The sequence below is a fragment of the Salmo trutta genome, chromosome 31 (assembly GCF_901001165.1).
Source record: "Salmo trutta chromosome 31, fSalTru1.1, whole genome shotgun sequence".
Classification (NCBI taxonomy): Eukaryota; Metazoa; Chordata; class Actinopteri; order Salmoniformes; family Salmonidae; genus Salmo; species Salmo trutta.
Genome location: NC_042987.1, coordinates 41,704,158 through 41,718,028, shown reverse-complemented (window position 1 = coordinate 41,718,028; position 13,871 = coordinate 41,704,158). Strand labels below are relative to the sequence as shown.

The window sequence follows — 13,871 nt, the reverse complement described above, 5'->3', positions numbered from 1 at the left end:
TTAGCAGACGCTCTTATCCAGAGCGACTTACAAATTGATGCATTCACCTTATGATATCCAGTGGAACAACCACTTTACAATAGTGCATCTATATCTTTTTTTTGGGGGGGGGTTAGAAGGATTACTTTATCCTATCCCAGGTATTCCTTAAAGAGGTGGGGTTTCAGGTGTCTCCGGAAGGTGGTGATTGACTCCGCTGTCCTGGCGTCGTGAGGGAGCTTGTTCCACCATTGGGGTGCCAGAGCAGCGAACAGTTTTGACTGGGCTGAGCGGGAACTGTGCTTCCGCAGAGGTAGGGAGGCGAGCAGGCCAGAGGTGGATGAACGCAGTGCCCTTGTTTGGGTGTAGGGCCTGATCAGAGCCTGAAGGTACGGAGGTGCCGTTCCCCTCACAGCTCCGTAGGCAAGCACCATGGTCTTGTAGCGGATGTGAGCTTCAACTGGAAGCCAGTGGAGAGAGCGGAGGAGTGGGGTGACGTGAGAGAACTTGGGAAGGTTGAACACCAGACGGGCTGCGGCGTTCTGGATGAGTTGTAGGGGTTTAATGGCACAGGCAGGGAGCCCAGCCAACAGCGAGTTGCAGTAGTCCAGACGGGAGATGACAAGTGCCTGGACTAGGACCTGCGCTTCCTGTGTGAGGCAGGGTCAAGCCACTCAAACCATGCCCTGTTCTCCCCGCTTCCATCACGCAGACACGGGCAGTGACCGTAAACTCTCCCTGACCTGCTGCTCCCACATGGACGCTCTTTCTCCTGTTGTAGTGGTTCATATGTGTATATATAGTATGTATATAGTATATATAGTATGTATATTAGTATATATAGTATGTATGTATATTAGTAGATATAGTATGTATGTGTATATATAGTATGAAAAATTGGTATATATAGTATGTATATTAGTATATATAGTATGTGTATATATAGTATATATATTAGTACCAAATTAACTTCTGTATTATTTTTATTTCACTCAGGGCTCATGCTGTTCCCCCCAGGGTCATTCCCCCCCACCCCCAGGGTCATTCCCCCCCACCCCCAGGGTCATTCCCCCCCCACCCCCAGTGTCATCCCCCCCCACCCCCATGGTCATCCCCCCCTATTGTATCACAACTCTGTCACAACCCTGTCACAACTCTGTTCCCCCCACACCTGTCTCTCTCTCTTTCTCTCTCTCTCATCCCACCCCGTCCCTCAATCCCCCCCCTCTCTCTTCACCCACCCACTCTCCCCCCTCTCTCTCTCTCCACCCCATCCCCCCTCTCTATCTCCCCCCTCTCTCTTTATCTCCCCCATACCCCACGCCCCCTCTCTATCTCCCCCACCACCTCTCTATCTCCCCCCCTCTCTCTCTCTTTCTCAGGATGGACCGTATAAAGCAGCGCCAGGAGAAGTTTAAGAGAGGGAAGATGTTGAGCCAGGAGTCAGGAGACAGAGAGAACCCCATCCATCCACAGGAGTCACGAGACAGAGAGAACCCCATCCATCCACAGGAGTCAGGAGACAGAGAGAACCGCATCCATCCACAGGAGTCTGGAGACAGAGAGAACCCCATCCATCCACAGGAGTCACGAGACAGAGAGAACCCCATCCATCCACAGGAGTCTGGAGACAGAGAGAACCCCATCCATCCACAGGAGTCACGAGACAGAGAGAACCCCATCCATCCACAGGAGTCAGGAGACAGAGAGAACCGCATCCATCCACAGGAGTCTGGAGACAGAGAGAACCCCATCCATCCACAGGAGTCACGAGACAGAGAGAACCCCATCCATCCACAGGAGTCTGGAGACAGAGAGAACCCCATCCATCCACAGGAGTCACGAGACAGAGAGAACCCCATCCATCCACAGGAGTCTGGAGACAGAGAGAACCCCATCCATCCACAGGAGTCTGGAGACAGAGAGAACCCCATCCATCCACAGGAGTCTGGAGACAGAGAGAACCCCATCCATCCACAGGAGTCACGAGACAGAGAGAACCCCATCCATCCACAGGAATCTGGAGACAGAGAGAACCCCATCCATCCACAGGAGTCAGGAGACAGAGAGAACCCCATCCATCCACAGGAGTCTGGAGACAGCGAGAACCCCATCCATCCACAGGAGTCTGGAGACAGAGAGAACCCCATCCATCCACAGGAGTCTGGAGACAGAGAGATCCCCATCCATCCACAGGAGTCAGGAGACAGAGAGAACCCCATCCATCCACAGGAGTCTGGAGACAGAGAGAACCGCATCCATCCACAGGAGTCTGGAGACAGAGAGAACCCCATCCATCCACGGGAGTCACGAGACAGAGAGAACCCCATCCATCCACAGGAGTCACGAGACAGAGAGAACCCCATCCATCCACAGGAGTCTGGAGACAGAGAGAACCCCATCCATCCACAGGAGTCTGGAGACAGAGAGAACCCCATCCATCCACAGGAGCAGAAGGGTGAGGATTTATGATGTGGATGATGACTCACGATCATTATATGATATAATCACTGTAAACAATGTTGTGGTACCGGTGCTTATGTTTTTTTTTATTGTTTTTTTTACATATTTATAAAAAAAATAGTTGTTTAATTTGCACGAGCTCTGAATGAAGCATTGATCTACCTGTGAAACTATTTGTATTTTAGGAGCAGAGCGAGAGAGAGAGAGAAAGAACAAAAACAAGAACAATCTAAGACAAAAAAAAAAACAGTGGTGGCGGCCTTGGGTTGACCACGCCTCCAGTAGGTTGACGACTCCTTTTTTTTCTCCGCTCTGATTGGCTATTGTGTCCTTGACCAGAACTCACAGAGGATTTCCATACTGCACCTGGGCTCCAGACGACCTGTAAACATTCCGTCATGACCTCAGTCCTTTTCTGACTCTATTTAAGGCCCCTTGTTTGATTGGTTGATTGATTGATCAATTTGTTTATTGGTTGGTTGATTGATTGGTTGGTTAATTGATTGATTGATGAACCCCAAAACATCAGAAATATATAGACAGGAAATGAAATAGGACAATACTACAATATGCCTCAACTAATGGCAATGAAATCATGCATTTGTGCATAAAATGGGGCCTTAAAAGAGACTAGAATATTCCACCGAGAGAAAATAAAAGAACTGATTTCTGTTTATGTTTTTGGGTGTGGTTCTGAGGAGGTCACAGTAGGGAATCTCTCATTGTGAAATAATGTATTAAACAGAGCTCAAATCTATCTCCCTTTTCTCTTCCTGGAAAGAGAGGGTGATGGATTATATCTCTGTTACAGTTCTTATCATCAACAGACCACAAGAGAAGAAAAAAAACGGAGCAATATAATGCACACCTGATTCAAACAAGGCTTAAATATCGCAATGATAAAATCAATAAGGCTGAAAAGCTTTTCAATATTTTTATATTCTTCTAGTCACAGTTTCGTACCTAAAATTTTCCACAGTTCTTCTCTGTGGTGGCCTGTTTCTGTATTGAATTGATTCTTTTTTTTTGTATCATCCCCTGTTGTTGCATTACTTATATTATTTATCCCGTAAACATCCCATTTATATATTCAGAAACTATTCAGACCACTTCACTTTTTTCACATTTTGTTACGTTACAGCCTCATTCTAAAACGGATTGAATTATTTTTCTTCCTCGTCAATCTACACACAATAACCGTTAATGACATCACAATACCCCTTAATGACATCACAATACCCCTTAATGACATCACAATACCCCTTAATGACATCACAATAATGACAAAGCAAAATAGTTGTTTTTTTTAGAACTGAAACTGAAATATCACATTTACATAAGTGTTCAGACCCTTTACTCAGTACTTTGTTGAAGCACCTTTGGGAGCGATTACAGCCTTGAGTCTTCTTGGGTATGACCCTACAAGCTTGGCACACCTGTATTTGGGGAGTTTCTCCCATTCTTCTCTGCAGATCCTCTCAAGCTCTGTCAGGTTTAATGGGGAGCGTCATTGCACAGCTGTTTTCAGGTCTCTCCAGAGATGTTCGATCAGGTTCAAGTCCGGGTTCTGGCTGGGGTTCTGCCAGGGGTTCCTTCTACAATTGGACCTATACCTGGCCACCGTCCACCCGGCTCCGTTGGGCCGTGAGAGGGTGTCCGCCCTCATCTCGTGCCTCACCGGGAATGCCCTGGAGTGGGCCGACGCCGCGTGGAGAGAGGGAGATGCGGCGTAGGAGCAGTTTGAGGAGTTAACCCGCCGTTTCAGGGCAGTCTTCGACCACCCGCCCGAGGGTAGAGCGGCGGGTGAGCGCCTCTTCCATCTGAGGCAGGAGACGAGGAGCTGCCAGCGCGGGATGGAACGACAGGGCCCTGATCGACCATTACCGCTGCAGTCTGCGGGAGGACGTCCGTCAGGAGTTGGCCTGCAGAGACACCACCCTCACGTTTGACCAGCTGATGGACCTGTCCATCCGGCTGGACAACCTGCTGGCTACCTGCTGACGTTCAGGTCGGGGTCTGGTGGTTCCATCCTCCCGCACCCCTCTCCAATACTCCAATACCCTCGGTTCAGGCGCGGCTGGGAACTTTATAGATAGATCGTTTGCCCATAGTTTAGGGATCCCCATTGTTCCCGTGGCTGTTCCCTTCCCTGTTCACGCCTTAGATAGTCGACCATTAGGGTCAAGTTTGATCAGGGAGGCCACCGCTCCTCTGGGCATGGTGACGCAGGGGGGAGCTCTCACGGGGTGGTCGCGGAAGTGCTCGGGGAAGTGTTAAGGGGTTTCCGTTGGTGCTACTACGGTGGAAAATCCAGACCAGGTCTCCACCGTGCGCATTCCCCCTGAATATGCCGATTTGGCTCTCGCCTTCTCTAAAAAGAAGGCGACTCAATTACCACCCCATCGACGGGACGATTGTGCGATAAATCTCCTGGTAGACGCTGCACTTCCCAGGAGTCACGTGTATCCCCTCTCACAAGCGGAGATGGAGGCTATGGAAACATATGTCTCCGAATCCCTGCGTCAAGCGTACATTCGGTCCTCCACTTCACCCGTCTCCTCGAGTTTCTTTTTTGTGAAGAAGAAGGAGGGAGGTCTGCACCCGTGTATTGACTATCGGGGTCTGAACCAGATCACTGTGAGGTATAATTACCCGCTACCACTCATAGCCACAGCGATTGAGTCAATGCACGGGGCGCGCTTCTTCACCAAACCAGATCTCAGGAGCGCTTACAACCTGGTGCGTATCCGAGAGGGAGACGGGTGGAAGACGGCTTTCAGTACCACCTCAGGGAACTATGAGTACCTCGTCATGCCTTACGGGTTGATGAATGCGCCGTCAGTCTTCCAAGCCTTTGTAGACGAGATTTTCAGGGACCTGCATGGGCAGGGTGTAGTGGTGTATATTGATGACATTCTGATATACTCTGCTACACGCGCCGAGCATGTGTCCCTGGTGCGCAGGGTGCTTGGTCGCCTGTTGGAGCATGACCTGTACGTCAAGGCTGAGAAATGCCTGTTCTTCCAGCAGTCCGTCTCCTTCCTAGGGTAGCGCATTTCCACCTCAGGGGTGGAGATGGAGAGTGACTGCATTTCAGCCGTGCGTAATTAGCCAACTCCCACCACGGTAAAGGAGGTGCAGCGGTTCTTAGGGTTTGCCAACTACTACCGGAGGTTAATCTGAGGTTTTGGTCAGGTAGCGGCTCCCATTACCTCACTGCTGTAGGGGGGCCCGGTGCGTTTGCAGTGGTCGGCTGAGGCAGACAGGGCTTTTAGTCACCTGAGGGCTCTGTTTACCTCAGCTCCCGTGCTGGCCCATCCGGATGCCACTTTGGCGTTCATAGTGGAGGTGGACGCGTCCAAGGCTGGGATAGGAGCGGTGCTCTCTCAGCGCTCCTGTACGCCACCGAAGCTCCGCCCCTGTGCCGCCTTCTCGAAGAAGCTCAGCTCGGCGGAGCGAAACTATGACATGGGGGACCGGGAGCTGTTGGCTGTCGTCGAGGCCTTGAAGGCGTGGAGACATTGGCTTGAGGGGGCTAGACACCCTTTTCTCATCTGGACTGACCACTGCAATCTGGAGTACATCCGGGCAGCGAGGAGACTGAACCCTCACCAGGCAAGGTGGGCCATGTTTTTCATCCGTTTTTCATCCTTTCCTACAGACCAGGCTCCCAGAACGTAAAGGCAGACGCATTGTCCCAGCTGTATGACACAGAGGAGCGGCCCGTGGATCCCACTCCCATACTCCCAGCCTCCTGCCTGGTGGCACCGGTAGTGTGGGAGCTGGACGCAGACATTGAGCAGGCGTTACGTGCAGAACCCGCTCCTGTCCAGTGTCCCGCTGGGCACCTGTACGTCCCGTCTGCTGTTCGTGACCGGTTGATCTATTGGGCCCACACGTCACCCTCCTCTGGTCATCCTGGGATCGGTCGGACAGTGCGCTGTTTGAGTGGGAAGTACTGGAGGCCTACCTTGGCTAAGGACGTGAGGGTTTATGTTTCCTCCTGCTCGGTGTGCGCCCAGTGTAAGGCTCCTAGGCACCAGCCCAGAGGTAAGCTACACCCCTTACCCATTCCACAGCGGCCTTGGTCGCACCTGTCGGTGGATTTTCTGACTGATCTTCCACTCTCACAGGGTAACACCACGATCCTGGTCGTTGTGGATCGTTTCTCTAAGTCCTGTCGTCTCCTCCCTTTGCCCGGTCTCCCTACGGCCCTACAGACTGCGGAGGCCTTGTTTACACATGCCTTCCGGCACTACGGGGTGCCTGAGGATATAGTGTCTGATCGAGGTCCCCAGTTCACGTCGAGGGTCTGGAAGGCGTTCATGGAACGTCTGGGGGTCTCAATCAGCCTTACTTCAGGGTTTCACTCCGAGAGTAATGGGCAGGTGGAGAGAGTGAACCAGGATGTGGGTAAGTTTCTGCGGTCCTATTGCTAGGACCGGCTGGGGGAGTGGGCGGCGTTCGTGCCCTGGGTCGAGATGGCACAGAACTCGCTCCGCCACTCCTCCACTAACCTCTCTCCCTTCCAGTGCGTACTGGGGTATCAGCCGGTTCTGGCGCCTTGGACCCTTTCATGCTGCAGGAGTTTCTTCGTCCGGATCGCCCTGCGCCTCGCCTTCCGGGGTCGGGTCGCTCTCCTGCGCCTGACTTCACTGCCGCCAGTAGCATCGCATTACAATCTCATGAAGGACAGGAAACACACAAAACTGTATCTCTTAAAGTGTACATTTCCCAGCTGTCAGGTTTACATCTAAATATTGTGAAACTAGATGTTGGATAAAATGAATGAGTAAATATGAAACTATTTGTGACAAGATGTAATGCTTTCTAAAGTTTTAATTAGTCAATGGCCACACACCAGTGAGGCCAAACATTACATCAGGCGTCATGGAATCGCCCCTTTTTCCACAGAGTATAAAACCACTTCCTACAAAATGTACATTAAGTCAGAGAACGCCGGGAGTCCCCACGTTGGAATGGCTACAATTCTATAGACAACGTGTAGTTTTGGCTACAAGGCTGGAAATGGTTAAACTCTGAGACTATCAATCACTACAGAATAAGAGCACATCCTAGATGTATAATTACTAGTCTGCAGCTGGAAATTGCGTAAGTCTAGTACGAGAATACCGACAACTGCCGAAGCATCTATTCTATGCATCGACCATCGGTAGGCCTGACGTATCCATTACAACAGATACTATCCAGAGCCGCGGAGAAAGCTGCAACTACGAAAGACATTGTGACTTCTGGGGAAGTTACCCAGAGACTCTCTGATGAACTGAACTCTCCAGCAGACGGACCGGCGATTCCAACAGAGAAGACAACAACAGCATACGGGCGTAAATATATACATTGCAATTATTTTCGAATGAGCGGTCGTTCATGTGCAAAGGATTAGCATTTCAATTAATATAATTATAGACTGTGTATAGTGAATCCATTTTGTCTTTCCCGCTCTTTCTCACCCCTTTCCCTTCTCTACCAAGCCGCCATATCAGCTTCAGCCGCTAAGGACTTTTTCTTTGTATCATTTAGTAACCCAAATACCTACTGTTGGTTTGTTATGTAATTCTGTGTGATTATGTAGTTGGTTAGTAAATAAATAATTAAGCCAATTTGTATATCGCTGATTCATCATTTAGGCTAGGGTTCGTGCAGATATCCAAGGGTTTGCGACGTTCAGTAACTGTCACGTCCTGGCCAGTATAAGGGTTAATTGTTATTGTAGTTTGGTCAGGACGTGGCAGAGGGTATTTGTTTTATGTGGTTCAGGGTGGTGTGTTAGTTAGGAGGGCGTTTGATTTATTATTTCAGGGTTTTGAGTTGTGGTCTATGTTTATGTATTTCTATGTGTAGTCTAGTGAGTGTGTTTCTATGTTGGGTTAATTGGGGTGGACTTCCAATTGAAGGCAGCTGTTTGGTGTTGCCTTTGATTGGAAGTCCTATATTAGTTGGGTGTGTTTGTCTGTGCATTTGTGGGAGATTGTTTCTTGTTTTGCTGAGTGAGCCTTTCAAGACTGTTTCGTCGTTCGTTTAGTTTTGTTATTTTGTATGTTCATTTTTGAGTAAATAAATGTCGAAATGAGCGTACACATACCTGCTGCGTTTTGGTCCTCCTTAACCGACGACATGCGTGACAGTAACGAGAACTGATGAGGTAATAATACATTAATGAGAATGACTAATCGATAAGATAATAAAATATCTGAAGAGTTATATTCGGGAAATTGGCACGCTATAAACAACATTTTTCCGTGGTGCCCCGACTTCCTAGTTAATTAAAGTTACATGTTTAGTTTAATCGCATAATTCAATTACACACAGAGAATTGATTTGATAAAATAACAGTCTTCACATTTAATGATAGTCACAGACACGACAGCTGTAACGCAACAAAATGTGGAAAAAGGGAAGGGGTCTGAATACTTTCCGAATGCACTGTATTACCCAGCATCCTTTACTCCTGTTCCCCTACTGTGGCTCTTCTGTTCAAGGACATAATTCCGTTTCACCAATTACAATACTTTTAAAGTCTCTGCCAAAGTCACCTCAAACCTGTGCCATGTCTTACCAAACAAACTAATGCTATTATTCTGTGTCTAACTTTGTGTGTGTTTTCCCTACCCTCATCAACTTCATCCCACTAGTAGGCTTTTTGAATCAAACCAACCTCTGCTGCCTCACATTTACCTAGTTTACAGACTCTCTACACCCCAAAACATCACCCGCTTTCAAGCCCTTTCCTCCAGTTAATATTAACAGCACCTTGCTCTCTACACCCCAAAACATCACCCGCTTTCAAGCCCTTTTCCTCCAGTTAATATTAACAGCACCTTGCTCTCTACTCCTCAGTGGTGAGAAGTGGAGATTATTACTTGTTTGAAACCGACAGTGAAGAAGAGGAGGAAGAGATGGAAAGAAGAGAGGGCCTACAGCCTCCCAAGAAGTCAGCGTTTCAGGTGAGGAATAGAACAACGCTAACATTTTTCTAAAGTAGTTACCGGTATTACTGATATGTGAAATATTATATTGTCTTTATTGTTCAGTTTTAGTATAAGATCATCTGTTGCTAGTTGGAAAATGTGTAGATACCTTGTTCTTTCTGCTCTGACACTTTCTTCAATATAATCTAATTCTGTTTTCTACTAACTCTCCCACCACCTTTTGTCCCTCCTCTTCAGCGAGCTATTGGGAAGTTTGCCTCAGCCCTTATAGCTCTGCCCAGATCTATCATTAAACTTCCAAAAGCCATCCTTCAGTATGTAATCAGGGCAGCCAAGGTACAAAACAATAGATTCAGATTAATCTCCTCTTACCATAGCATGTGTATCCTGTATCCTGTATCCTCGGCCTGTGTTTCCTGTATCCTCAGTCTGTGTATCCTGTATCCTCAGCATGTGTAGACTGTTTCCTGTATCCTCAGCCTGTGTAGACTGTTTCCTGTATCCTCAGCCTGTGTATCCTGTATCCTCAGCCTGTGTTTCCTGTATCCTCAGCCTGTGTTTCCTGTATCCTCAGCATGTGTAGACTGTTTCCTGTATCCTCAGCCTGTGTAGACTGTATCCTGTATCCTCAGCCTGTGTAGACTGTATCCTCAGTCTGTGTATCCTGTATCCTCAGCATGTGTAGACTGTTTCCTGTATCCTCAGCCTGTGTAGACTGTATCCTCAGCCTGTGTAGACTGTATCCTCAGCCTGTGTAGACTGTATCCTCAGCCTGTGTAGACTGTATCCTCAGCCTGTGTAGACTGTATCCTGTATCCTCAGCCTGTGTAGACTGTTTCCTGTATCCTCAGTCTGTGTATCCTGTATCCTCAGCCTGTGTAGACTGTATCCTCAGCCTGTGTAGACTGTTTCCTGTATCCTTAGCCTGTGTATCCTGTATCCTCAGGCTGTGTATCCTGTATCCTCAGCCTGTGTATCCTGTATGCTCAGCCTGTGGAGACTGTTTCCTGTATCCTCAGGCTGTGTATCCTGTATCCTCAGCATGTGTAGACTGTATCCTGTATCCTCAGCCTGTGTATCCTGTATGCTCAGCCTGTGGAGACTGTTTCCTGTATCCTCAGCCTGTGTATCCTGTATCCTCAGCCTGTGTATCCTGTATGCTCAGCATGTGTAGATGCAAGGGCTGTCTGAGGAAGTGGACCAAAATGCAGCAGAGTTAGTGTTCATCATCATTTAATTCAAAAAAAGATCACTGGAACACTACAAAACAAGAAAATACCGACAGCTCAACAGTACTGACAGCATAACACACTGAACAGAAACAATTACCCACAACCCCAAGGAAAAACACACACTACTATATAGGACTCCCAATCAAAGGCAACTCAACACACCTGCCTTCAATTGGGAGTCCAACCCCAATTAACTAACACAACACAAAACTTCTGCCACGTCCTGACCAAAACTAATACAATTACGCCCTCTGCTGGTCAGGACGTGACAGACTTTTTCCTGTATCCTCAGGCTTTGTATCCTGTATCCTCAGCATGTGTAGACTGTTTCCTGTATCCTCAGCATGTGTAGACTGTTTCCTGTATCCTCAGCATGTGGAGACTGTATCCTGTGTCCTCAGCATGTCTTCCCCATTTAACCTAACCCCTCTGATTCATTCCTTTGATTGGATTGAATCCTAACTTAAAATCAGTGTGCGTTTCTCAAGTTTTTGTACAAATCTGTCTCTTTATGTTCAAACTCTAACATTGTGCTTCCTGTACTATACTGTCCCAGTTTGTCTACCATGTCTGGATAACAAACTCCAAGACAGCCATGAAGAAACGAAGCAAAGAGAAGCACAAGTTCTGGAAGAGGTACACCAAGAGATACAAACACAAAAAGGACAAGATGGATGGTGAGTGTGGGTTCTGGAAGATGTAGACCAAGAGAGATAAACACAAATTATGAATGAGGTACACCAAGAGACAAACACAAGAAGGAAGGTAAGTTAATCAGGAGTAGGGTTGTAAAAGTCTAGTAACTTTCCCAAAACGACCAGGTTTCCCAGAAATCCCAATTTGGAGGATTCCTCGATTTTCTGCTTATTCCATCCTGATTCCAAGAGTATTCCAACCTGGATTTTTGGAAAAACCTGTGAATTTTGGTCAAGTTAGCAGAATTGTGCAAGCCTAATCAGAAGGGTAAGCCAGAGTCTGTGGTATAAAGAAGCAGACACAATATATTCTTGATTACCAGTCTATTCATTAATGTAAGTAATGTACTGTGGAGGCCTTCAACCCTATCAAAAGAGGCTTGGTTGTGAAAAGGCGGGGTGAGAGTGGGCAGCCCAGACGTGTACCCCAGAATATCTAGTAGACTGGGTGCTTACTGCTCATACATGCACAGTAATTATAATCCAAATCTACTCTGTTATATGTGCATTAAGTTATTGTATCGTTGTGTTATTCTCTGTAAGTTATTGTTTTGTGGTGTTGTTCTTTGTAAAGTTATTGTTTTGTTGTGTTGTCCTCTGTAAAGTTATTGTTTTGTTGTGTTGTCCTCTGTAAAGTTATTGTTTTGTTGTGTTGTCCTCTGTAAAGTTATTGTTTTGTTGTGTTGTCCTCTGTAAAGTTATTGTTTTGTTGTGTTGTCCTCTGTAAAGTTATTGTTTTGTGGTGTTGTCCTCTGTAAAGTTATTGTTTTGTTGTGTTGTCCTCTGTAGTTGTTGTTTTGTGGTGTTGTCCTCTGTAAAGTTATTGTTTTGTTGTGTTGTCCTCTGTAAAGTTGTTGTTTTGTGGTGTTGTCCTCTGTAAAGTTGTTGTATTGTCCTCTGTAAAGTTATTGTTTTGTGGTGTTATTCTGTAGGTCATGTGACTATAGAGTTAGGAGAGACAGAGGAAGATCAGAAGGGAGGAGAGGAGGAAATGTCTGATGGACCAGGTGGGTGCCACAGCCCCTTTGAATGAAATACTGTAGTATATTGAAGCAATAAGGCCTGAAGGGCTGTGGTATATGGCCAATATACCACGGCTTCTTACGCACTACGCAACGCGTATACAGCCCTTAGCCGTGGTATATTGGCCATATACCACAAACCCCCGAGGTGCCTTGTTGCTATTATAAACTGGTTACCAACGTAATTAGAGCAGTAAACAAGTAGTTATGCCTCATAACCATGGTATATTGTCTGTTTTAAACTTGGTGGTTCACGCCCTGAATGCTGATTGGCTGACAAACGATCTGCCAACAGCATTCATGAGCCCAACTACCTGGTTTATAGTTATATCAAAAACACATGTCGAAACCACATACATGGAGAGACAATGACCAACCTCGATTCAATATAAAACATTTAAATACATATATTATATATTATCCTTACTGTAGTTTACTCAGAGTCAATGACAGTCAATAGCAATGTGATTGTGAGTGTTGCTGTTATGACTACTTTAGGTTGAATAGACTGGTGTTATGACTACTTTAGTTGAATAGACTGGTGTTATGACTACTTTAGTTGAATAGACTGGTGTTATGACTACTTTAGTTGAATAGACTGGTGTTATGACTACTTTAGTTGAATAGACTGGTGTTATGACTACTTTAGGTTGAATAGACTGGTGTTATGACTACTTTAGGTTGAATAGACTGGTGTTATGACTACTTTAGGTAGAATAGACTGGTGTTATGACTACTTTAGTTGAATAGACTGGTGTTATGACTACTTTAGTTGAATAGACTGGTGTTTTGGCTACTTTAGGTTGAATAGACTGGTGTTATGACTACTTTAGGTTGAATAGACTGGTGTTATGACTACTTTAGGTTGAATAGACTGGTGTTATGACTACTTTAGGTTTAATAGATTGGTGTTATGACTACTTTAAGTTGAATGAACGGATTGTATGTCGCTTTGACTATAGAGTGTACGGTAAATGTAAGTTCTCTTTCCCACGTCCCACCAGACAACATCCTGAAGCGAGTGTTCGACATCATCAAGTTCACCTGGGTGTTGTTCCAGACGACGGTGGAGAGCTTCACCAAGTGGATGAACGACGTGTGTAGAGAACACATAGACATCTCCACCGTGCTGCGTATCGAGAGATGCATGCTCACTAGAGAGGTCAAAAAGGTACTGCTCTCTGTCGCTCTCTCTCTCTCTCTCTCTCTCTGTCTTTTGAGGTTTTTTTTCTTTTACACACTTAGAAATAGTTAAATTCTTTACTTTAACATACAACAAACTATCAAAAAAGATCAGATGCAGTAGGGATGACCAGAGGTAAGTGGAAGTGGCAAGATGGCGGACTGAACACAGCTATCGAGACCACCTCAAGATAAAAACGAGATTATTCAATATTGTTAATTTAGACTAAATATTAGCACTACACAATCTGGTGGGTAATAACATTCAATCTGGATAACAACACAAAACAAATCATAAGACTAGAGACATTTATCAACAAATATTACGGAAACAAGCAACACCCAAAC

The 13,871-nt window shown here is 46.3% G+C and overlaps 1 protein-coding gene across 1 annotated transcript in view; it reads left to right on the top strand.

Annotated features, from left to right (window-relative positions):
* Positions 1-13,871, top strand: part of LOC115169224 (piezo-type mechanosensitive ion channel component 2-like) — a 186,800-nt gene that overhangs the window by 121,643 nt on the left and 51,286 nt on the right. The window contains 6 exon segments of the mRNA XM_029724697.1: positions 1,362-1,457; positions 2,644-2,723; positions 9,301-9,407; positions 11,181-11,307; positions 12,273-12,326; positions 13,346-13,512. Coding sequence (XP_029580557.1) covers positions 1,362-1,457; positions 2,644-2,723; positions 9,301-9,407; positions 11,181-11,307; positions 12,273-12,326; positions 13,346-13,512 — 631 coding nt within the window.